This window comes from Lycorma delicatula, chromosome 11 (assembly GCF_047948215.1).
Source record: "Lycorma delicatula isolate Av1 chromosome 11, ASM4794821v1, whole genome shotgun sequence".
Taxonomy (NCBI): domain Eukaryota; kingdom Metazoa; phylum Arthropoda; class Insecta; order Hemiptera; family Fulgoridae; genus Lycorma; species Lycorma delicatula.
Genome location: NC_134465.1, coordinates 82,858,303 through 82,885,602, shown reverse-complemented (window position 1 = coordinate 82,885,602; position 27,300 = coordinate 82,858,303). Strand labels below are relative to the sequence as shown.

Below are 27,300 nucleotides of genomic sequence, written 5' to 3'. Positions count from 1 at the left end.
ACTGAAGACAAAAAAAAAAAACATTTGTCATTTATTTACATTCTCTTATTCCTATTGCTGGACACTCAACAGCTTCTTGACTTAAATATTCATCTTCCCATTCTCTGCCTGCCACCTCTTTGATCGTCAGAATGCCGGCCACTAGTCGACGTACTGCCCCCCACTCTCTGGGTCCCTGAAGCATAAAATCGATCGTTGTTGTCTGGCGTTAATTCTTCCGTTCCACACCTCCTATTCATGTCAGTCCACCTGACGCACGCATAGAAGGTGTATTCAGTCGTGTCTTGTTCACAGTACAGATATCGAGACGACGAAGGTAAAACGTAAATTCCCCATGACCCGAGAGGAACCGGGTCAGAAAGTAGTCTGCTTCTCCATGTTTTCTCCCTATCCACGCTCCTGCGGTTGCTTCGTCCCACGATACCTGTCATCGATCCAACAATCGACGTTTTGATTCTTCTTTCGGCATACCCACGTATACTCTAGTTAATTGTCGGGCCCTTAACTCGATCAAGCCGGGGCACCTCACCGCTATCCAGATATAAATATCACTTCCACCGCTTTTCCAGATATTGTACGGTAAACCGAGATGATCCTGATGGCTGCCCTTCGCTGAAGAAAAGCCAGCATCCACTACTTAGCACCGGTGAAATCTATTTTCGCCTTCCGGCGTACCAAAAGGGATTTTTTTTTTTTATCTAATCCTCTTAACTTTGAGAGTGTAACAGCAGCGGGTGCCTTTGTGTAATATGTAAAAACTGTTATTTCACGTTTTTTTTTTTTTTTGTCTTCAGTCATTTGACTGGTTTGATGCGGCTCTCCAAGAATCCCTATCTAGTGCTAGTCGTTTCATTTCAGTATACCCTCTACATCCTACATCCCCAACAATTTGTTTTACATACTCCAAACGTTACCTGCCTACACAATTTTTCCCTTCTTGAAGAAAGAAGCATTTTTCCAAATGCTTCTTTCTTCATCTATTTGCCGCAATACCTCTTCATTTGTCACTTTATCCACCCATCTGATTTTTAACATTCTCCTATAGCACCGCATTTCAAAAGCTTCTAATCTTTTGTTCTCATATACTCCGATCGTCCAAGTTTCACTTCCATATAAAGCGACACTCCAAACATACACTTTCAAAAATCTTTTCCTTTTGACATTTAAATTAATTTTTGATGTAAACAAATTATATTTCTTACTGAAGGCTCGTTTAGCTTGTGCTATTCGGCTTTTTATATCGCTCCTGCTTCGTCCATCTTTACTAATTCTACTACCCAAATAACAAAATTCTTCTATTTGTAATCTTTTCTCTTCCTATTTTTATATTCACGGTCCGTCTACATTATTTCTACTACATTTCATTATTTTCGTTTTGTTCTTGTTTATTTTCATGCGATAGTTCTTGCGTAGGACTTCATCTATGCCGTTCATTGTTTCTTCTAAATCCTTTTTACTCTCGGCTAGAATTACTATATCATCAGCAAATCGTAGCATCTTTATCTTTTCACCTTGTACTGTTACTCCGAATGTAAATCGTTCTTTAACATCATTAACTGCTAGTTCCATGTAAAGATTAAAAAGTAACGGAGATAGGGAACATCCTTGTCGGACTCCCTTTCTTATTACGGCTTAGTCAATTATTATTAACTTTTATTTATACGGAAATCTTGGAAAAAGACCGGAAATCTCGTGCATATTAAAAATGTTCAACAATAACTTTAAATTGAATAAAATTCAAAAATTTTATAAGAATTTGCTAAGAAAAAAAATACAAAAACAATACAATTCTTAATTATAATTTTCATTTAATATTAAATAATCAGATGTTTCACCAAATTGATTACATATACACGCATGCAATGTCTATTAAATATTTTTAAATAAAAAAAATAAAAACAAAAGCGTGACATATATATATAACAGCGTGATATATATTGTATGTAAGAAATTGGCTTTAATAAAGTTTTTTTAAAATGCATCAAAGATGATCGAAATTCGTTTTTTGCAATGTCCCCCATCCACTTCCAAATTTAAAAAAAAAAAATTATAGGATGAATGACCCATATGTAGAAATATTTGAGCCAAATTTGAAGAAAATCTGTTTTATCAATGCTGAGATATAAGGTCAAAAGCAGTGCGACACACATAGGTACGTACATATTTTGTTGAACTAGATGAACTATGAGAGATTATAAAAATTAATTCTGAAAACTTTATAAATATTTTTTATTTATCTTAGCGATACACCGGCTTCAATTTACTCTCGTTGTATTCTTCTGCCGCCAGTCCATTTAGCCACTGATTTACAGCATATAAACAGCTGAATATTTTTTTAAAAATATTTATTTAAAATATTTTAACTGAAATATATTAATAGATTTTTCTTTTAATTATCTTCTTTAATTTTAGAAAATTTAAAAACGTATTTATTTTTTAATTTAATAAAAATAATAATTTCGATAAATTTTGCTAAAAATATATATATATATATATATATATATCTACCTTATAAGCAGCGTCTATATCGGGACTAATGAATTCAATATAGTTGAGGGGTTTTTCTGGTCCATAAGCAGGCATTATTTGACCTTCACCGTATTTAAATTCCTCGTAAATTTTGTTAAAACCACTGATACTGAATGTTAAAGTTATTTCATTATTTACTCTTGCACAATTTAACAGATATTTAATGAATTTATTTTGACAAAAGTAAAACAAGTGACAATAATTATTTGTAATTTTAAAATAATCTCTTTTCTTGCCTCACGAGTTTACGTAAACAATATAGAATATCGAAAAATAATTAACTGTATAATTACGATTTATAATTACGGATTTTTTTCAAAAATCCGCAATCGCAATTTGTAGAAGGAGTATATATGTATCGCAAGCTTATTTTTGCTGGAAACAGCAAAATTCGTTACTGTAGTAACGAATCGGCACTTTTCAGAAGTTTTGACGTCATAGTTGATTTAATATGCAAAATTTGTTTTCTTGGTAACTTAAGTTGCATTTTTTTTATTTTAACCTGCTACGCTCGCATAGCAGATTAATTAATTCAATGACACAACATCCAGTACACACATCGAGTGGTTACAATTTTATTTTCTCGGCGAATAAAGATATATTAAAGAGGAAGCACGGTGGATCATGTAATGAGTATCAGATATTTTTTTAAATCTTTACGTTTTAGGTCAAACTAGTTCATGTAGACAAAAAAAAAATACTTTTACGCAATTTTTTTCGGTCTTATTTTTCGATATTCACCGAACTGATTTTCTTCAAATTTGACTAACATATTTCTATCTATCGTTACTTTTTAATCTTTACATGGAATTAGCAGTTAATGATGTTAAAGAACAATTTACATTCGGAGTAACAGTACAAGGTGAAAAGATAAAGATTCTACGATTTGCTGACGATATAGTAATTCTAGCCGAGAGTAAAAAGGATTTAGAAGAAACAATGAACGGCATAGTTGAAGTCCTACGCAAGAACTATCGCGTGAAAATAAACAAGAACAAAACAAAAGTAATGAAATGTAGTAGAAATAACAAAGATGGACCGCTGAATGTGAAAATAGGAGGAGAAAAGATTATGGAGGTAGAAGAATTTTGTTATTTGGGAAGTAAAATTACTAAAGATGGACGAAGCAGGAGCGATATAAAATGCCGAATAGCACAAGCTAAACGAGCCTTCAGTAAGAAATATAATTTGTTTACGTCAAAAATTAATTTAAATCTCAGGAAAAGATTTTTGAAAGTGTATGTTTGGAGTGTCGCTTTATATGGAAGTGAAACTTGGACGATCGGAGTATCTGAGAAGAAAAGATTAGAAGCTTTTGAAATGCGGTGCTATAGGAGAATGTTAAAAATCAGACGGGTGGATAAAGTGACAAATGAAGAGGTATTGCGGCAAACAGATGAAGGAAGAAGCATTTGGAAAAATATAGTTAAAAGAAGAGACAGACTTATAGGCCACATACGAAGGCATCCTGGAATAGTCGCTTTAATATTGGAAGGACAGGTAGAAGGTAAAAATTGTGTAGGCAGGCCACGTTTGGAGTATTTAAAACAAATTGTTGGGGATGTAGGATGTAGAGGGTATACTGAAATGAAACGACTAGCACTAGATAGGGAATCTTGGAGAGCTGCATCAAACCAGTCAAATGACTGAAGACAAAAAAAAAATAAATAAATAAATATCGTATCGATCTGCCGCGGTTTAAATAAACGAGAAATAATACCGTGATTTTTTTTCTAACTATTCGTAGGCGAATTAAATATAATAAATATTAAATGAAGATGTATGACGCGATCGTCAGAATGAATCGGATATGTTAAACTCAAAAGAATTTATTTTCATTAATTTTTAACGTCAAACTTCTGTTTGACTAATTACGGGTTGTTCACGATTCGAATAGCGTGAAATAAATAAAAAATAAAAAACAAATGTTCATAATTCAGACAAGATGCGTATTTAATTAAACAAAGAGTGGTCTGTAAAAAGAATAAAATACGAATTTATAAATGTTCATAAAGAGACTTGCGTTGAAATGAAAATAATTTAAATAAAGATTAAACAAATAAGATATAAGATCGTTAATGATGCTTGACGGATGAATCGCATACACGGCTGTTATTGCGCGACGACTGACCGGTCCAGCTAGCCTTGCGCGCATACGAGCGCAAACATACCGGCCTCCAAAAAATATATTTTTTAAATAAGACTAAGTAATTATCTAAAATGTTCAATAATAAGCGATAAAATCATCGGTCAAATAATTTAAAAAAGGAGAATAATCGCTAAAGATCCTGGCACTAAAATAACAAAACAACTAAACACTTGTAAACAGTTAAACAGAGTAAAATAAAATAAACAAAGTTATTCGGCATTATCTGACACTGGTAATTTTCAAAGCTATCGATCGATCTCTTAAAGACTCCTTGATTATTATGTAACGTCGCAACACGAACAAATTTGTCAGAACCAGGATGAGTCTCTTTGAGTACAGCAAAGGTGGTAAATTATCTTCTTTGACGATTACTACGTCATCGACCTTGAGGTTGGATCTATCAGCTTTCCACTTGTGTCGTTGTTGAAGGGAGTTCAAGTAATCAGCCCGCCGGCGCTGAATTCCCTGAATCAGCGGGAATTCTCGCACCCCGCCAAAATGTGGTTAGTGAGGAGGTATGAAATGCCATTGACAAGATTCAATTGTCGACAAAGTTAACGGTTCGTTTTCCTTTACTTCGTTAAAATTGTATAAATCCTTTAATTCGTTACGGGCATTAATAAAATTAGAACCGTTATCGCTGTAGATATTGGCGCATTTGCCTCTACGAGACGTAAAACCACGAAGTGTAGCTACGAAAGCGTCGGTCTGAATAACTCTAGATGAATCGGTCGGGTGAAAAGGCACACGAAAACTGCTTCGTAATACGTAAGAGCTTGATTAGACGTCTTATATATTGGAATCCAGTATTTAGTACGAATTGCGATCAACAATTGTGGACCTGCGTGAAGTAGTCTGAGATGTTCATGTTCTCCTATTAAGCGAGTAAGATGGTGTTTAGGTGGCAATATTATTTGATGTTTAGCAGAGAATGGAAGTTCTGTATGCTGCAGGCGTCCTCCCGCTTTCAATAAGTTGTTCTTGTCAGTAAAGGGATGTAAATCTGGAATTTTTGTTTTATATGATAATGATTTTCCATTAGACAATGTTAAAATTTCTGTATTGTAACTTAACCGTTGTGCTAATGAATACAGATATTTAAAGCATTTTCTAACTCGGATGGAGATAACAGTAGATTAGGGGTTAAATTTTTAGATGATTTTCTACAATTATTTTTTTTTTTTGTCTTCAATCATTTGACTGGTTTGATGCAGCTCTCCAAGATTCCCTATCTAGTGCTAGTCGTTTCATTTCAGTATACCCTCTACAACCTACATCCCCAACAATTTGTTTTACATACTCCAAACGTGGCCTGCCTACACAATTTTTCCCTTCTACCTGTCCTTCCAATATTAAAGCGACTATTCCAGGATGCCTTAGTATGTGGCCTATAAGTCTGTCAATTCTTTTAACTATATTTTTCCAAATGCTTCTTTCTTCATCTATTTGCCGCAATACCTCTTCATTTGTCACTTTATCCACCCATCTGATTTTTAACATTCTCCTATAGCACCGCATTTCAAAAGCTTCTAATCTTTTGTTCTCATATACTCCGATCGTCCAAGTTTCACTTCCATATAAAGCGACACTCCAAACATACACTTTCAAAAATCTTTTCCTTTTGACATTTAAATTAATTTTTGATGTAAACAAATTATATTTCTTACTGAAGGCTCGTTTAGCTTGTGCTATTCGGCTTTTTATATCGCTCCTGCTTCGTCCATCTTTACTAATTCTACTACCCAAATAACAAAATTCTTCTATTTGTAATCTTTTCTCTTCCTATTTTTATATTCACGGTCCGTCTACATTATTTCTACTACATTTCATTATTTTCGTTTTGTTCTTGTTTATTTTCATGCGATAGTTCTTGCGTAGGACTTCATCTATGCCGTTCATTGTTTCTTCTAAATCCTTTTTACTCTCGGCTAGAATTACTATATCATCAGCAAATCGTAGCATCTTTATCTTTTCACCTTGTACTGTTACTCCGAATGTAAATCGTTCTTTAACATCATTAACTGCTAGTTCCATGTAAAGATTAAAAAGTAACGGAGATAGGGAACATCCTTGTCGGACTCCCTTTCTTATTACGGCTTAGTCAATTATTATTAACTTTTATTTATACGGAAATCTTGGAAAAAGACCGGAAATCTCGTGCATATTAAAAATGTTCAACAATAACTTTAAATTGAATAAAATTCAAAAATTTTATAAGAATTTGCTAAGAAAAAAAATACAAAAACAATACAATTCTTAATTATAATTTTCATTTAATATTAAATAATCAGATGTTTCACCAAATTGATTACATATACACGCATGCAATGTCTATTAAATATTTTTAAATAAAAAAAATAAAAACAAAAGCGTGACATATATATATAACAGCGTGATATATATTGTATGTAAGAAATTGGCTTTAATAAAGTTTTTTTAAAATGCATCAAAGATGATCGAAATTCGTTTTTTGCAATGTCCCCCATCCACTTCCAAATTTAAAAAAAAAAAATTATAGGATGAATGACCCATATGTAGAAATATTTGAGCCAAATTTGAAGAAAATCTGTTTTATCAATGCTGAGATATAAGGTCAAAAGCAGTGCGACACACATAGGTACGTACATATTTTGTTGAACTAGATGAACTATGAGAGATTATAAAAATTAATTCTGAAAACTTTATAAATATTTTTTATTTATCTTAGCGATACACCGGCTTCAATTTACTCTCGTTGTATTCTTCTGCCGCCAGTCCATTTAGCCACTGATTTACAGCATATAAACAGCTGAATATTTTTTTAAAAATATTTATTTAAAATATTTTAACTGAAATATATTAATAGATTTTTCTTTTAATTATCTTCTTTAATTTTAGAAAATTTAAAAACGTATTTATTTTTTAATTTAATAAAAATAATAATTTCGATAAATTTTGCTAAAAATATATATATATATATATATATATATATATCTACCTTATAAGCAGCGTCTATATCGGGACTAATGAATTCAATATAGTTGAGGGGTTTTTCTGGTCCATAAGCAGGCATTATTTGACCTTCACCGTATTTAAATTCCTCGTAAATTTTGTTAAAACCACTGATACTGAATGTTAAAGTTATTTCATTATTTACTCTTGCACAATTTAACAGATATTTAATGAATTTATTTTGACAAAAGTAAAACAAGTGACAATAATTATTTGTAATTTTAAAATAATCTCTTTTCTTGCCTCACGAGTTTACGTAAACAATATAGAATATCGAAAAATAATTAACTGTATAATTACGATTTATAATTACGGATTTTTTTCAAAAATCCGCAATCGCAATTTGTAGAAGGAGTATATATGTATCGTAAGCTTATTTTTGCTGGAAACAGCAAAATTCGTTACTGTAGTAACGAATCGGCACTTTTCAGAAGTTTTGACGTCATAGTTGATTTAATATGCAAAATTTGTTTTCTTGGTAACTTAAGTTGCATTTTTTTTATTTTAACCTGCTACGCTCACATAGCAGATTAATTAATTCAATGACACAACATCCAGTACACACATCGAGTGGTTACAATTTTATTTTCTCGGCGAATAAAGATATATTAAAGAGGAAGCACGGTGGATCATGTAATGAGTATCAGATATTTTTTTAAATCTTTACGTTTTAGGTCAAACTAGTTCATGTAGACAAAAAAAAAATACTTTTACGCAATTTTTTTCGGTCTTATTTTTCGATATTCACCGAACTGATTTTCTTCAAATTTGACTAACATATTTCTATCTATCGTTACTTTTTAATCTTTACATGGAATTAGCAGTTAATGATGTTAAAGAACAATTTACATTCGGAGTAACAGTACAAGGTGAAAAGATAAAGATTCTACGATTTGCTGACGATATAGTAATTCTAGCCGAGAGTAAAAAGGATTTAGAAGAAACAATGAACGGCATAGTTGAAGTCCTACGCAAGAACTATCGCGTGAAAATAAACAAGAACAAAACAAAAGTAATGAAATGTAGTAGAAATAACAAAGATGGACCGCTGAATGTGAAAATAGGAGGAGAAAAGATTATGGAGGTAGAAGAATTTTGTTATTTGGGAAGTAAAATTACTAAAGATGGACGAAGCAGGAGCGATATAAAATGCCGAATAGCACAAGCTAAACGAGCCTTCAGTAAGAAATATAATTTGTTTACGTCAAAAATTAATTTAAATCTCAGGAAAAGATTTTTGAAAGTGTATGTTTGGAGTGTCGCTTTATATGGAAGTGAAACTTGGACGATCGGAGTATCTGAGAAGAAAAGATTAGAAGCTTTTGAAATGCGGTGCTATAGGAGAATGTTAAAAATCAGACGGGTGGATAAAGTGACAAATGAAGAGGTATTGCGGCAAACAGATGAAGGAAGAAGCATTTGGAAAAATATAGTTAAAAGAAGAGACAGACTTATAGGCCACATACGAAGGCATCCTGGAATAGTCGCTTTAATATTGGAAGGACAGGTAGAAGGTAAAAATTGTGTAGGCAGGCCACGTTTGGAGTATTTAAAACAAATTGTTGGGGATGTAGGATGTAGAGGGTATACTGAAATGAAACGACTAGCACTAGATAGGGAATCTTGGAGAGCTGCATCAAACCAGTCAAATGACTGAAGACAAAAAAAAAAATAAATAAATAAATATCGTATCGATCTGCCGCGGTTTAAATAAACGAGAAATAATACCGTGATTTTTTTTCTAACTATTCGTAGGCGAATTAAATATAATAAATATTAAATGAAGATGTATGACGCGATCGTCAGAATGAATCGGATATGTTAAACTCAAAAGAATTTATTTTCATTAATTTTTAACGTCAAACTTCTGTTTGACTAATTACGGGTTGTTCACGATTCGAATAGCGTGAAATAAATAAAAAATAAAAAACAAATGTTCATAATTCAGACAAGATGCGTATTTAATTAAACAAAGAGTGGTCTGTAAAAAGAATAAAATACGAATTTATAAATGTTCATAAAGAGACTTGCGTTGAAATGAAAATAATTTAAATAAAGATTAAACAAATAAGATATAAGATCGTTAATGATGCTTGACGGATGAATCGCATACACGGCTGTTATTGCGCGACGACTGACCGGTCCAGCTAGCCTTGCGCGCATACGAGCGCAAACATACCGGCCTCCAAAAAATATATTTTTTAAATAAGACTAAGTAATTATCTAAAATGTTCAATAATAAGCGATAAAATCATCGGTCAAATAATTTAAAAAAGGAGAATAATCGCTAAAGATCCTGGCACTAAAATAACAAAACAACTAAACACTTGTAAACAGTTAAACAGAGTAAAATAAAATAAACAAAGTTATTCGGCATTATCTGACACTGGTAATTTTCAAAGCTATCGATCGATCTCTTAAAGACTCCTTGATTATTATGTAACGTCGCAACACGAACAAATTTGTCAGAACCAGGATGAGTCTCTTTGAGTACAGCAAAGGTGGTAAATTATCTTCTTTGACGATTACTACGTCATCGACCTTGAGGTTGGATCTATCAGCTTTCCACTTGTGTCGTTGTTGAAGGGAGTTCAAGTAATCAGCCCGCCGGCGCTGAATTCCCTGAATCAGCGGGAATTCTCGCACCCCGCCAAAATGTGGTTAGTGAGGAGGTATGAAATGCCATTGACAAGATTCAATTGTCGACAAAGTTAACGGTTCGTTTTCCTTTACTTCGTTAAAATTGTATAAATCCTTTAATTCGTTACGGGCATTAATAAAATTAGAACCGTTATCGCTGTAGATATTGGCGCATTTGCCTCTACGAGACGTAAAACCACGAAGTGTAGCTACGAAAGCGTCGGTCTGAATAACTCTAGATGAATCGGTCGGGTGAAAAGGCACACGAAAACTGCTTCGTAATACGTAAGAGCTTGATTAGACGTCTTATATATTGGAATCCAGTATTTAGTACGAATTGCGATCAACAATTGTGGACCTGCGTGAAGTAGTCTGAGATGTTCATGTTCTCCTATTAAGCGAGTAAGATGGTGTTTAGGTGGCAATATTATTTGATGTTTAGCAGAGAATGGAAGTTCTGTATGCTGCAGGCGTCCTCCCGCTTTCAATAAGTTGTTCTTGTCAGTAAAGGGATGTAAATCTGGAATTTTTGTTTTATATGATAATGATTTTCCATTAGACAATGTTAAAATTTCTGTATTGTAACTTAACCGTTGTGCTAATGAATACAGATATTTAAAGCATTTTCTAACTCGGATGGAGATAACAGTAGATTAGGGGTTAAATTTTTAGATGATTTTCTACAATTATTTTTTTTTTTTGTCTTCAATCATTTGACTGGTTTGATGCAGCTCTCCAAGATTCCCTATCTAGTGCTAGTCGTTTCATTTCAGTATACCCTCTACAACCTACATCCCCAACAATTTGTTTTACATACTCCAAACGTGGCCTGCCTACACAATTTTTCCCTTCTACCTGTCCTTCCAATATTAAAGCGACTATTCCAGGATGCCTTAGTATGTGGCCTATAAGTCTGTCAATTCTTTTAACTATATTTTTCCAAATGCTTCTTTCTTCATCTATTTGCCGCAATACCTCTTCATTTGTCACTTTATCCACCCATCTGATTTTTAACATTCTCCTATAGCACCGCATTTCAAAAGCTTCTAATCTTTTCTTCTCAGATACTCCGATCGTCCAAGTTTCACTTCCATATAAAGCGACACTCCAAACATATACTTTAAAAATCTTTTCCTGACATTTAAATTAATTTTTGATGTAAACAAATTATATTTCAGACTAAAGGCTCGTTTCGCTTGCGCTATTCGGCATTTTATATCGCTCCTGCTTCGTCCATCTTCAGTAATTCTACTTCCCAAATAACAAAATTCTTCTACCTCCATAATCTTTTCTCATCCTATTTTCACATTCATTGGTCCATCTTTGTTATTTCTACTACATTTCATTACTTTTGTTTTGTTCTTGTTTATTTTCACGCGATAGTTCTTGCGTAGGACTTCATCTATGCCGTTCATTGTTTCTTCTAAATCCTTTTTACTCTCGGCTAGAATTACTATATCATCAGCAAATCGTAGCATCTTTATCTTTTCACCTTGTACTGTTACTCCGAATCTAAATTGTTCTTTAACATCATTAACTGCTAGTTGCATGTAAAGATTAAAAAGTAACGGCGATAGGGAACATCCTTGTCGGACTCCCTTTCTTATTACGGCTTTTTTCTTATGTTCTTCGATTGTTACTGTTGCTGTTTGGTTCCTGTAAATGTTAGCAATTGTTCTTCTATCTCTGTATTTGAACCCTAATTTTTTTAAAATGCTGAACATTTTATTCCAGTCTACGTTATCGAAAGCCTTTTCTAGGTCTATAAACGCCAAGTATGTCGGTTTGTTTTTCTTTAATCTTCCTTCTACTATTAATCTGAGGCCTAAAATTGCTTCCCTTGTCCCTATACTTTTCCTGAAACCAAATCGGTCTTCTCCTAACACTTCCTCCACTCTCCTCTCAATTCTTCTGTATAAAATTCTAGTTAAGATTTTTGATGCATGACTAGTTAAACTAATTGTTCTGTATTCTTCACATTTATCTGCCCCTGCTTTCTTTGGTATCATAACTATAACACTTTTTTTGAAGTCTGATGTTAATTCCCCATTTTCATAAATATTACACACCAGTTTGTATAATCTATCAATCGCTTCCTCACCTGCACTGCGCAGTAATTCTACAGGTATTCCGTCTATTCCAGGAGCCTTTCTGCCATTTAAATCATTTAATGCTCTCTTAAATTCAGATCTCAGTATTGTTTCTCCCATTTCAACCTCCTCAACTTCCTCTATAACACCATTTTCTAATTCATTTCCTTTGTATAACTCTTCAATATATTCCACCCATCTATCGACTTTACCTTTCGTATTATATATTGGTGTACCATCTTTGTTTAACACATTATCTCCATACGTAGGATTTTTATAAATATTTGAGCACCTAACAAGGTCGATTTTTTTGTGGTTTGTTAAAAGTCGGGTCAGCAAGATTAAGAGTTGGTGGTATATTCCAGAGGTAAAAATCAATTTTAGATGAGGGCAAATTAGTAGTTATTTTTGGTAAAATATTGCGATTTAAATTCATAGCAAGAAAGAAATGATTGTATATGAATAAATACACCGTATTTAGATTCTGAGGCAAGGCTGTTAAATGATTCAATTGGGATTGGGTTTTTAAAACGCTTTAATTTCAATCGCTGCATTAGTTGTTCTGTTGCAAAACTAACTTGAACCCACCGTCAAGAAGTGCTCGACAGACTTGTAGGTTACCAGACTTACCTCGTGTTTTACGATAGAAGTAGCAAGTAAGATTTGAGGTCGTTTCTTGTGAAACGCATGATAACCGGTTTTAGGTCGGTATCCGTCCGATTTGTTGCAGACATTTTCTTGCTGCGGTATCCGTTTAGTTTTAGGTTAAGCTCCATTGAAGTGAATGCTTCAATGGAGCCGGGCTGCACATTTAAAACCCGCAGATGTTGATTTACAATCTTCGTAAGCACGATCGGATCTTAAGCGATTAACGCATAGAGATTGTTACGTTTGACTAAATTAAATCGTTCGTTTGGCCGTAATGACAAATATTTAGGACATTTATAAATTAAATGAGGCTTGCTACAAATTTTACGCTTTTGATTTGTCGATACGTAGAACAATTTAGCGGTTTTAAGCTGAGAATTTACATTTTGAACGCTCTTTATCGGTTGTGAAAACGCTTCACCGGTCAAACAATTATTTACTAATTGTTCGGTTTGACATTTCCTCTCGAGAGATTTAATTACTTTATCCAGGCCAGGATCTCATGTTCGTCACAAGTCGATTCAAATTTAGTACGAGTGGATTTACCGAGTCAATCAAGAATTAGTCGAGTAAATAATAATTCCTCCGATGAAATAGGTACCTTTAACGCTAGAATAGCATTTCTATTGTTAGTTACATTATTGATAATGCGTCTTAATTCAGTTGATGCGCCTTTGTTAGCCGACGGCATTGTTAATAACATTTTAACGTGCTTAGTGACAATTAGTTTTTTATTGTCGTACCGATTACATAATGCCTTATACGAGCGGTTGAAGTTAACGTCTGTAATTGGAATGTTCTGTACGAGTTCTCTAGCCTCTCCCTCGAGAGAGGCAAGGAGATAATGAAATTTTTGAATGTTACTTAAAGACTTGTTATTTATTATTAAGCCTTCGTACTTATCCTTAAAACGATACCGTTTGGTGTAATCGCCGGAAAAAGATAGTATTTATTGCCGGTAAATGAAAATATCCGTTGTGAGATCGGTTTGATCGGATTAAAGTTTCGTTATCGTCACGGATTGTACTTAAATGCGGTTCTTGTTTGACTTGACTTAATAATCCTACGCCTAATATTGTTTCAAAACGGGAAAATAAATTACGATAAAGATCTTCAAAATCGATTCTATAAGATCTTCTATTTCTAATTTACTTTGAATAGTATTAAAATACTTTAGAATTTCCGGTAATCTCCGGTATTTTGTATACAGTAACCGTGTATCGGAATGGTTTTTGAAATCGTCTAAAAATGTGTTGATTCTGGTTAATTAGGCCTCTTTGTTTAACAAGTTTGGATTTTTCGATTTTATCCGTATAGATTTTATATTAATGTTACGTTAGGATTGAATTCGTATTATCTGAATATCACAGGGCATGTAAATAAAATTATTAGGTCAGTAAATTTAACTTAGACAAGTAATTTAGGACCACCGGGTTGGTCTAGTGGTTAACGCGTCTTACCAAATCAGCTGATTTGGAACTCGAGAGTTCCAGCGTTCAAGTTCTAGTAAAGCCAGTTATTTTTACACGGATTTGAATGCTAGATCGTGGATACCGGTGTTCTTTGGTGGATGGGTTTCAATTAACCACACATCTCAGGTATGGTCGAACTGAGAATGTACAAGACTACACTTCATTCACACTCATACATATCATCCTCATTCATCCTCTGAAGAATTATCTAAACGGTAGTTACCGGAAGCTAAACAGGAAAAAGAAAGACAAGTAATTTAAATAAGGAGATAAGGAAAGTATGACAACATAGGAATGAAATTAACGATCGATTGGAATAAGACGGAGCGACTTCGCTGTTAAATATTACGTAAACATCACGTGCAAATTAACAGACGAAAGAACTGCTACGGTAGACATAACAAATCGGCGACTGATCAAACTGATCGATATTGAATTTTTTTTTTGTCTTCAGTCATTTGACTGGTTTGATGCAGCTCTCCAAGATTCCCTATCTAGTGCTAGTCGTTTCATTTCAGTATACCCTCTCATACTACATCCCTAACAATTTGTTTTACATATTCCAAACGTGGCCTGCCTACACAATTTTTCCCTTCTACCTGTCCTTCCAATATTAAAGCGACTATTCCAGGATGCCTTAGTATGTTGCCTATAAGTCTATCTCTTCTTTTAACTATATTTTTCCAAATGCTTCTTTCTTCATCTATTTGCCGTAATACCTCTTCATTTGTCACTTTATCCACCCATCTGATTTTTAACATTCTCCTATAGCACCGCATTTCAAAAGCTTCTAATCTTTTCTTCTCAGATACTCCGATCGTCCAAGTTTCACTTCCATATAAAGCGACACTCCAAACATACACTTTCAAAAATCTTTTCCTGAGTTTTAAATTAATTTTTGATGTAAACAACTTATATTTCTTACTGAAGGCTCGTTTAGCTTGTGCTATTCGGCATTTTATATCGCTCCTGCTTCGTCCATCTTTAGTAATTTTACTTCCCAAATAACAAAATTCTTCTACCTCCATAATCTTTTCTCCTCCTATTTTCACATTCAGCGGTCCATCTTTGTTATTTCTACTACATTTCATTACTTTTGTTTTGTTCTTGTTTATTTTCACGCGATAGTTCTTGCGTAGGACTTCATGTATGCCGTTCATTGTTTCTTCTAAATCCTTTTTACTCTCGGCTAGAATTACTATATCATCAGCAAATCGTAGCATCTTTATCTTTTCACCTTGTACTGTTACTCCGAATTTAAATTGTTCTTTAACTTCATTAACTGCTAGTTCCATGTAAAGATTAAAAAGTAACGGAGATAGGGAACATCCTTGTCGGACTCCCTTTCTTATTAGGGCTTCTTTCTTATGTTCTTCAATTGTTATTGTTGCTGTTTGGTTCCTGTACATGTTAGCAATTGTTCTTCTATCTCTGTATTTGAACCCTAATTTTTTTAAAATGCTGAACATTTTATTCCAGTCTACGTTATCGAAAGCCTTTTCTAGGTCTATAAACGCCAAGTATGTCGGTTTGTTTTTCTTTAATCTTCCTTCTACTATTAATCTGAGGCCTAAAATTGCTTCCCTTGTCCCTATACTTTTCCTGAAACCAAATCGGTCTTCTCCTAACACTTCTTCCACTCTCCTCTCAATTCTTCTATATAGAATTCTAGTTAAGAATTTTGATGCATGACTAGTTAAACTAATTGTTCTATATTCTTCACATATCCCTTGCTTTCTTTGGTATCATGACTATAACACTGTTTTTGAATTCTGACGAAACTTCCCCTTTTTCATAAATATTACACACCAGTTTGTATAATCTATCAATCGCTTCCTCACCTGCACTGCGCAGTAATTCTACAGGTATTCCGTTTATTCCAGAAGCCTTTCTGCCATTTAAATCTTTTAATGCTCTCTTAAATTCAGATCTCAGTATTGTTTCTCCCATTTCATCCTCCTCAACTTCCTCTTCTTCCTCTATAACACCATTTTCTAATTCATTTCCTCCGTATAACTCTTCAATATATTCCACCCATCTATCGACTTTACCTTTCGTATTATATATTGGTGTACCATCTTTGTTTAACACATTATTAGATTTTAATTTATGTACCCCAAAATTTTCCTTAACTTTCCTGTATGAATAAAATGAATAAAATCCGATAGTGAATAAAATGCGTATTGGTCCTTGTTTAACGTTATAATACTGAAATATTAAACCGTTCACGATTACGCGATCGAAATATTAAATGTCCGTATCCGGTTCGGTCGGACCAGAATTTAAAATCACAACGAAACATACGGGTAACAGAACAGAAATTTGTAGCGTAACGAAAAGGTTTATATCGTCCTGCCGTAATATCTCTGTGGACAGCCCAGAGGTGAGGGCGGCATGCCCAGGTGTGCCAGTGCCTATGATCCTCTGGGGACTCCAGGGGACGGTAGGCACAGTAAAAGAGAGAAGACCCGGCGCTGTGTTTTCAGCAGATATGTCCGGACACGGCGTCAAGAAAGGGCACAATAAAGACTCCTCAAAAGAGCTGACCTACCGTGCCAGATACACAGCCGGTCGGTGGGAAGGCTCGTTAGAGTAACCAGACACTCCTCTGGGTGGAGTTATACCCAACAGTCCCGACCGACCTAGAGGAGTAGAGGGAAAAAAAAAATCTCCATAACTACTAGTCTCAGAGACGTGAATGCAGTGTCATTTTATAACTTACACGGTCAGCTCACCGATAAGACTAAGTTTGCGTCCCTGGTGAGGGGTTTGGTGGGGACGGGGCACAGCGCAGATCGGACTAAAATGGAGCTCTCACTCATTTCCATTCAGTATAGCCGACGTCTTAGACGTAATAGCTCGGTGATTCGTGTGTTTGTGTTTAGAGTTTGTCGAGGTAGAACGATTTAAGCGATAATAAGTTTTTTTTGGACAATATTTATGTTAAAAAATTAAAGTAAACGTGTAAAAAAGTAGAAAAAATTCAATATGTCAGCCTCAGCCCGCGCAAAAGCCAGCCGGAAATATAAATTACGCATATAACTGGATAGGAAAGGTTATGGGCAACGCATGCCCCAATGTCCGGTACCGAGCGAGCGAGACAGTTTCGGGAGCGTCGTGTCGCAAAGTTGGCACAGCGCGCTCAGTGAACGACGCCGACGGCGCGAGCGCCTCTACCGCTGCTTGTTGTACCATATGTTTCTTACTTCTCATATCGCAGACCGATATTGAACAAAATTGTCGTCGAATATTAGTCGAAATATATATCGTGTACCGTTTAGCGAGTTTTATGTTGACATTAAGTTTAGTACGCACTCGTTTTATTTCAATCCGATGCACTAAAAGTGACTCCGGGACATACCGACCGACCAGTTTATCTGTAAAGTTGGCCAAATTAAGGAACTAACATTTTCCATCGGAAACTTTGTTTTGTTAAAAAAAAAAATACGATTGTGGCTCTCCCATCGGTCGATCTGTAAGTCGGAGGAACTTCATCATCCAACGTCTGTAACGTTTCACGTTAAACCAACGGCTGTACACCCCGACACACCCCCATCCGATTTTGTTCCCATTTTGTTCATTTATTACTTACAAGATATGCGCGCTCTTAATCACGTTTTTTTTTTTTTTTTTTTTTTTTTTTATATCTTAAATAGTTTTTTCTAACTAAAAATCTAGCAGTTAATGATGTTAAAGAACAATTTAGATTCGGAGTAACAGTACAAGGTGAAAAGATAAAGATGCTACGATTTGCTGATGATATAGGAATTCTAGCCGAGAGTAAAAAGGATTTAGAAGAAACAATGAACGGCATAGATGAAGTCCTACGCAAGAACTATCGCATGAAAATAAACAAGAACAAAACAAAAGTAATGAAATGTAGTAGAAATAACAAAGATGGACCGCTGAATGTGGAAATAGGAGGAGAAAAGATTATGGAGGTAGAAGAATTTTGTTATTTGGGAAGTAAAATTACTAAAGATGGACGAAGCAGGAGCGATATAAAATGCCGAATAGCACAAGCTAAATGAGCCTTCAGTAAGAAATATAATTTGTTTACATCAAAAATTAATTTAAATGTCAGGAAAAGATTTTTGAAAGTGTATGTTTGGAGTGTCGCTTTATATGGAAGTGAAACTTGGACGATCGGAGTATCTGAGAAGAAAAGATTAGAAGCTTTTGAAATGCGATGCTATAGGAGAATGTTAAAAATCAGATGGGTGGATAAGGTGACAAATTAAGAGGTATTGCGGCAAATAGATGAAGAAAGAAGCATTTGGAAAAATATAGTTAAAAGAAGAGACAGATTTATAGGCCACATACTAAGGCATCCTGGAATAGTCGCTTTAATATTGGAAGGACAGGTAGAAGGGAAAAATTGTGTAGGCAGGCCACGTTTGGAGTATCTAAAACAAATTGTTGGGGATGTAGGATGTAGAGGGTATACTGAAATGAAACGACTAGCACTAGATAGGGAATCTTGGAGAGCTGCATCAAACCAGTCAAATGACTGAAGACAAAAAAAATTTGTGACTATGATCTGATTTAATTTCTTGTTTAGTATTGTTTATTTATAGCTTACAAATTATGTTAACAAAGTTAAACAATAAAAAATGAGCTAACAAAATACAATATAGGAATGTAAAATGCTAACAATACGTTGAAAAATGAAAAAAAAAAAATACTTTAATTAAACTTTTCAAAAATAGGTGGGTGGTAGAAAGATTTTGAGTTCATAATTGTTTTCAGCATCAAAAAACAAATTAAAATCATGTATTGCATGTTAGGAAACAAAAATTATGTTCATCAGTGTAATTGGAATTGAAGTTTATGAATTTGATAGATGTTTTGAAATGAGATTTTCAGAAACTAGTTAGGAAGCAAAAAGATTTTAATGATGGAATTTGTTATTATTCATTAAAAAATAAAGTAAAGTATTAGTTTGTTTTATTTTTAACTTCATCCTCATCATAAATCAATTAAATTTTTACAAGCATTGTTATTAATAATTTTTATTTTTGTTTATTATTTAGAATAATTAAAAAATTTCTGCCACATTTTTCTTTGATTAAAGTCAAATTTTTTTAACTAATGTATGCATCTTATTGACCTGATCTTATTTAAATTTTCTCAAAATTAAATTCTTTACAATCTTTGTTCCAAAATTTTATTTGTTAATCAACAATTTAGGAAAATTATTTTATACCAAACCTAAAAATGTGTTTTTTATATGAACTTTTTTACAAAACCTTTCTCAAAATATATTAACAGACCGATAATACAAATATGGTTTGCAAATATGGAATTTGTTATTGGAAATGCTATAGCTATGAAAATACATTTCAGAGAACATTTTTAAAAAAAGTCAATTAACATCGACAAACAAACTAATTTTTTTCTGTAAGTTATGTGCAGAAAATTTAGTACAGAGCAAACATCAGGGTTAAGTCTTAAGGCAGCTATCTAAAAATAAAGCATTTTCATACGTATAAATATGCATTTTTTTTAAAGGAATTATATTGCCCATATTATAATATTACCTCTGGAATGTTTCTTTTCAGTCTCCAGCAGAAATCTGCAACCATACTTGGGCTTTGATTTCCCTGAAAGCATGTTTCTATCATTAATGGAACATCATCTAACTCGGTGGAAGTGTCACTGAGCTCATCGCTTCCATCACTGGGGCTAGATGGAAAAAATCCAAATGTGAATGCATTATGTGTATTTTTGCAGATATATTGCATTCCAGTTTTTTATTTTATTTTATTTTTTCAAGGAATTCACTCGCCAATTCTACAGTTTTCAGTCTTCTTTTTTCTCAGGAATGATTTAACAATATTTTGAAATATCTGTGTTGCTTTCTCAGATTCATTCAAATTCTAAACTGTTCATTAGCTTATGTGTAAGTCTGTTATGTTAGATCTAAGAAATAATCCCTTTATTTTTGTCCCATTGATCCTGGGAAACATGCTTATGAGATATGAGAGACCTTGGCCTTACCACCCATTTCTTTAATAAAATTTTTCTTTAGACCAAGTTTTCTTTGTAACTGGGAAAGAAAAACATTTTTCAGATTCACAAGAGATTGACATTTTTGTGCCCGGCTGTGAGTGCTTCTTTCTCTCCAGCAAGTTTAATGTAGTAGTTTTCCTCTCTGCTGTCCCACTGATAAGAAATAACACTTTTAGAAAAACCAAGCTGCATTCTTAATAAAATGGCTGTAATTTTTAGATTTCCCCAAATGTGCCAAGAATATTTTTTCGTACTGTAGCATTGTCAGTAAAAATTTCATGTTATACATCTCCTTCCTTGGGAAATCTTAATCTTCTTCTTCATTACTAAATCACTATTACTTTTTTCATCAATATTTTCTTCTAAACTCCATGTTTCTGACAGAATTCAAACTGTCAATTCTTCACTGTGTGGACTAGTTCTTGTTATGCAAAAGATTTCTTGAATTTACTTGTGATATCTTTGATTTTTGTGATATAAAAATAGTAGTCCTCTCTCCGTATAATAAGAAGAGCAGAATAGGTATATGTTGCAGTTTCCCATTTAGCAAGGTGCTTAATACACAAGAATTACAATAGATATGAAGGGTCCAAACATTGTCCTCATAAACTATTTTACACCCAAAATAGAGATAATATATGATTTTTTTAACTGAAGGATTTCTTTGAGAAGTTAATTTATCACATACACAGCGAAAATGTTAAGGATGATTTATACTAGGAGGCATATTTATAAAGATTACTAAGAATACACAAAAACCAATATGCATGAAATCTAACAAAAACCTTATTTTCTGTATCAGAAAATAAGAATAAAACAAAAGACCAAGCTTTTGCTGGTGTTCATGTAAACCAAAACTCATTCTTTGGTTTGGGTTATTCCACAGGATTGAAATGACTATATTGATTATGATGTCGTTTACAAAAATATTAACTAAAACATTACTATAATAAATTTATTTTTTTCTAGAAGGAATGAATCATAGTAAACAGTTAGTATTGATGTCATTTTATGATGTAATACCATATTAGTCATACTGGTCACTCCAAATTATACCACTCTTAGTGATTTATAAGTATGGTTTATAAAAAATATCTTCAGATATTCATATTTCATTATTTATAAACATTGATTCAATAAATCTTTACAAGTACTTAATTTTAGTAGAGAAAATATATTGTTTAAAAAGTTTTTCACTTTTTACGAGATAACAGTACTTACGATAATCTGTAGTCACTTATGGGTTTTGTTTTGTGTTTCTCAATGTTTCATGACCCTGGGACCCCAAAAAACAAAAAAAAAGTAGAGGGGTTTAATGTTTGTACATATGTACAAACATTAAATGTTTCAAACATTAAGTGTGTTTGAAATTTAATAACTTTTGACTGAATAAACCAATTTTATTTTGTACAGACTCTTGTATGTGGGGAAGTTCTTTGGTAAACTTTCAGGGTCAGTATCTCCAGAGACAGGATAGATATTTTTTTTGGAGTGAGTTTTCTCAAAATTTTGCTAACATTCCCACTTTATTAAACTCAGTATATGCAAGCATGCTTATCTTAACCATTAAAAAAAAAAATTGCCCAAATTTGCCCCTTTCCTAATAATTTAAAAAGCTATAAATTTATTGCATATTTTTTATATCTTTCTTGGCATAGTAGTATTGCAAATGACCAAAAAAAAATTCTTCAGGACAATATTGTGGGGGGGGATCAGAGGTTTAATTAAAAACATGGATTTTTTAATACTTTTTTTTTGGTGTATCTAAATTTTTAATATTACTAAAATTTAAACTTTACTTTGTTAAAAGAGTAAATTTATACCCTTTTCATTATAATATTACAACAAAATTCATCCCTCATCCCCAAAAAAGAAATTTTAGGTAAAGTTTTTCATTTATCATCATTTTTCAACTCTACAAGAATAAATTACTAATGTCAGTAAGGTATTACAACTTTGTTGTCAGCTTTTTTATTTACTGTTTTCTTTTCATAAAGCATAGCAAAATTATAAAGTACAAAATATGACATCATTATGTCGATAAGGCGAAATTAAATTTTACATCTTAAAGGGAAAAGTTCAGTTGTGATGAAATGAAAACAGAAAAAAAATTAGGATTTAGTTATTTAAACTTTATGCACTCACACCACCTAAATCAACAGCTGTTCAATGTGTGTGCATTGCTACATCATTACCTATGATGATTTCAGTTAAGGTAGTGAGTTATGTGCTGATTCAAAGTTAGTGACAATATTTTGGAGCCGTAACCAATTTTGGACATTATTGTTAGCAAATAAGTTCTTATAAACAAAGTCGAGAAACAGTTTGTTTTTAAGTTGTAGCTAGCAAAATAGTTAATTTTCTCTTAACTTCTTCATAAAGATGAAATTGGAGATAAAAAAAATAGCTTTAGGTATGTTGTAAGTTAACTATAAAATTGCCAATAAACAAATTCAAATATGTGTAGAATTAATTCTGAGAAAATTGTTGTAAATAAAGTCAGAAATAAATACAAGTTTTATGAACTGGACTTATTTCAAAATGAAGGAAATTAAAATCTGGCAGATAAAATTACCATTTTAAACCGAACAAAAATCTTTGCTAAGGATAAATTGTCAAAACAAATTTAACTACTGTTCTCAAAATACATAAGGTCTGTAAATATAGTAATGAGACTGGTTCAAAAATACTTTTTGTTTACAATTCAATTATACATGGACTCTCACCTTTGTTTCCTTGGGAAGTTACGCAACGTTTCAAATGGTTTTCCCTTTCTTCATAGCAGTGTTGGAACTCAGAAATCAGAATATCCTTCAGATGGTCAGTTTCTTTTTTTTTAATGTTTTATACTGTTCTAAATAAGTGTTCTTTGAGGTGTTTTTTTAAAGTTAGGAACAAGAATAAGTTGCAGGGACTCAAGTCAGGCGAATAAGGTGGTTGAGGAACTGCAGGAATGTATTTCTTTGCCAAAAACTCATTAATTGAGAGTGCCGTTTGACAAGGTGCATTGTCATGATGCAGCATCCAGTTGTCTTTGATGGCTGGTCTCATGCGGGGCACCTCTTTTCTGCAGTCTTTTAAAAATTTCTCTAAACATTGATTTTGCAGTTGGTCCTGTAGGCAAAAACTCCTAATAGATAATGCCACTATTATCGAAGAAACAAATTAGCATGGTTTTTATTTTTGATTTGCTCATTTTCACTTTTTGGGACATGTTAAGTTTGAAGTGTGCAACTCACTCCTTGCTCTGGTGTTTCTGGGTCGTACTCATATATCCAAGATTCATCACCAGTAATAACACTTTTTTTAGAAAATTAGGATCAGTTTCAATTCGCCCAAGAATGCACACACTTCTACCCTGTTTTTCTGTTCAACAGTGAAGTTTTTGGGATCAATTTTGCACAAACATTTTTGGAGCAAAATGTTTGCTCCAAAACAAAACTGTGGTGGTATGATTCAAATTCAATTGTTATGCAATCATTCTGACAGTTAATCGCTGGTTGTACCATATCAAGTCTATGATTTGCTCAAATTGTCATCACTTTTTGACGTTAACAGTCTTCCAGAGCATGGATTGTCCGTAACTGATTCCTTACTATCTGAAAATGCTTTAAACCACCTAAAAACTTGTGCTTGTGATAGAGCATCATCTCCACATGCCCTTTTCAGTTTCAAAAACGTTTGGTAGCATTCTCGCAGAGTTTAACACAAAACTTGATTGCACAATGTTCCTCATAATTAGTATCATTCATTTTTGTAACGCACAACAAAAACTTGTTTCATGAAAAGTTGGTTTTCATCTCGCATGGCAACAGTAAACTAAAAATATTAACACAATATAAATCAGCTGTTCATATAACCATATGTTTACTAGTAACTTTACAGTGTTGTCACTTTGGCCGCTGTCTCATTACTTTATTTACAGACTTTGTATAAGAGAATAAAGAGTAAAAGTTAAAAAACGAGAAATTATATTAACAATTTTTGCTAACATTAATGTCCCAAATCTCCTTGTTAAGCATTGCCATGCATTTTTGACTCTTATAATAGATTAATCTTGGATAATTAAAATTAATACCATTAAGCATTAAGAATTAATTTTGATCATAGATAACTTGAAGTGTCATGGATTAGAGTACAGGAGTATTAATTTTTTTGTGACTTCATTTGTGATCTTTTTGTATTGTGGTATAGCATTTTTAAGGATGCATTTAAAGAAAAAAGGCTGTCTTTTTTTCAGTCCTATAAAACAAAAGGTTTATGGTCTTATGACACATAGTGTAGTTTCAATTTCAGAATTTAAGGTATTCATCAAATATTCGAACAAAAAAAACAAATTCAATAAAAATTTCACATTAATAAAATAATTTATAAAAAAAAAAAGTATTAATTTTCCAAATTTAAAAACTTATTTTCTTATCAGTTTTTTCTTCTAAAAAGAGAATAATTGTTCACCAAAAAAAAACAGATCAGAATCCCTAATTTGTGTAGACAATTAAACCACGTATGTGTAAACAATTTAGGCATCAGAATCCTTAAATTGTGTAGCTATTTCTTCCACTTTTATTTGAACAAAAATTGTTTAATAAAATAGATCTACTTTTTAGTGGAGGAATTTCGTATCCTTATATTTTAATTTACTGATTAAAAATGTAAGGTAATAAATAATATGAGAAAATAGACAAATTTAATTTTGTTGTAATTTTTGCACTGACTGTAGCTGTAGAAAAAAGGGTTTTGTAATAATTTTGTAACTTGATAATAAGTTTTTGCTGATTGAAACAGTGAGACAGCTTTGTTTCATTCGTAATGTATTAATGAAAAAAATTGTATGTTTAAATAATTATATCCTTTTTTACTACCTTGTATGAAGTAAAGGGAAGTATTGTGTTTGCGAAAAATTTTGGTTTTCAGATTTCAACAGACATATCCATTTTGACCATCCCTGAATCCATTTTGACTAGTTTTGGTGTGACTTTGTATGTATGTATGTATCTTGCATAACTCAAAAATGATTAGCTGTAGGATGTTGAAAATTTGAATTTAGGAGTGTTGTAACATCTAGTTGTACACCTCCCATTTTGATTGCAATCGACTGAACCAAAAATGTCCAAAAAAAATCCAAAATCCAAAAAAATTTGGATTTTGGAGTTTTTCTTAACTAGTAATAAACCCTCATTGAGAGCTTTTCAACAATATATCTTAAATTGCAATTATTTTCATTGTTCCAGAGTCACAGCCGAATGAAATTGTAATTAATGAAATATTTGTGGAGCTTTGAATGGGAAGTAACAACGTTCGAATCAGTCTTCCATCTCCTCTTTTTTAATTTAAATATTGTTAACCCGTGATTGTAAAAAAAATATCACAAGTTATTAATGAAATAAAATTTTAAGTACTTTTCATTTTAAAAAAGATGTGCATATGTAATTTAATAGGCATACAAGGAAGTCATGTGATCCCCACATCAGATTTTTTAATATTAAATAAACATTTATGCAATATATATATATATATATATATATATATATATATATATATAGGAAAAATAAAGTATTTTTTATCATTGATACCCAGGTATAACAAAGAGCTTGATGCTGTTCAATCATACCATGAACCAGAATATTATCGTGGCCGTGGTAGAGGTCGTTATCAATCAGTAGTTCGGAAGGCGATCGGCCGAATCGGGCCTCCTGGTGGAGGATCTGCAGAAGGGCCTCCTTCATATTACAACACTGACTCCTGTACAGCAAACAGGCATTTTCTTATTAGTTTTATACCATCAATATTATTATTCTTATTATCATCATCATCATCATCACAAACACCACAAATATGGTGTGAAACGTCAATTGTATCATTAGTATTACTATTATTATTAATATGCAGTATTAATACTTTAAAAAGCTACAATTGCTATGCTTTTATTGTCATACATGATTCTAATTTCCTGGAAAATAAAATTTATTTTTCTATACCAATATATTTTTAATTTCATCATTTATGAGATAATTTTGTTTTAAAATAAAAAATTAGGACTTGCAGAAATTTTATTTTACTTTCTTATAACAATCTTTTCCATTAATGACAATTTATTTTCCTGCATTGTTGATTCTACTTTTTATTGTAGCCAATTAAAAGCATAACAGTTGTAGTTGTCATTTTTCCTTGTGTTATACTGAAATATGATGCTTACCATACACTTAAATGAGCTCATGTACTACTCATGTTAAATAATGTTATTACTGATGTGTTTATTTTTGTATTTATTCTAGCCCAGGAATAAAAGAAAAATTAAATGTTTTTTTTATTAATTACAATAGTTCCTTTTTAGTCTGTTCTTTATGTAATCATTAAAACTTATGAACATTTATGTAGAAAAAAAGAGAAAACAAACTTAAAACTAAAATGCATAATTATACATTTCTATTTTATGTATAAAATTTCCTTTCATATGTAATTATGTGTAAATGTATAATAATTAAAATTTTTATTACATACAATTTTAAAAAGTAGTATTATATATTGTATATAAAAACGTTTTAAAAGTTAATTTTTTATGTTAATAATTAATTACTTGAATTTAATCTTAAGTTATTTTATTTGTACTTTTTTTTGTTTGTATAAATATACATTGTTTGTATATAAATACATTTTGTGGTTTAATCTTTTTCTTCTTCGTCAAATTGAGAAGTTAAAGATGTAGTATTTGAATCCATGAAGAAACTAATTCCATAATTTTAGATGACAATTATGAACTGACTTTTGC

The 27,300-nt window shown here is 32.4% G+C and overlaps 1 protein-coding gene across 8 annotated transcripts in view; it reads left to right on the top strand.

Moving 5' to 3' along the window:
* LOC142332356 (uncharacterized) overlaps positions 1 to 26,937 on the top strand; it is a 93,742-nt gene extending 66,805 nt beyond the window's left edge. For 6 of the 8 annotated variants that reach the window (XR_012758279.1, XR_012758277.1, XR_012758272.1 and 3 more), the window contains one exon: positions 26,109 to 26,937. Coding sequence is in view for 2 of the 8 variants with exons in the window: in XM_075378760.1 (XP_075234875.1) it covers positions 26,109 to 26,523 (415 nt within the window). In the remaining 6 variants the exon portion in view is untranslated. Of the gene's footprint in view, positions 1 to 25,762; positions 26,018 to 26,108 lie in introns of those variants that run through there. The other 2 variants (XR_012758275.1, XR_012758276.1) reach the window with 2 other exon arrangements.
* Positions 26,938 to 27,300: the final 363 nt, after the last annotated feature.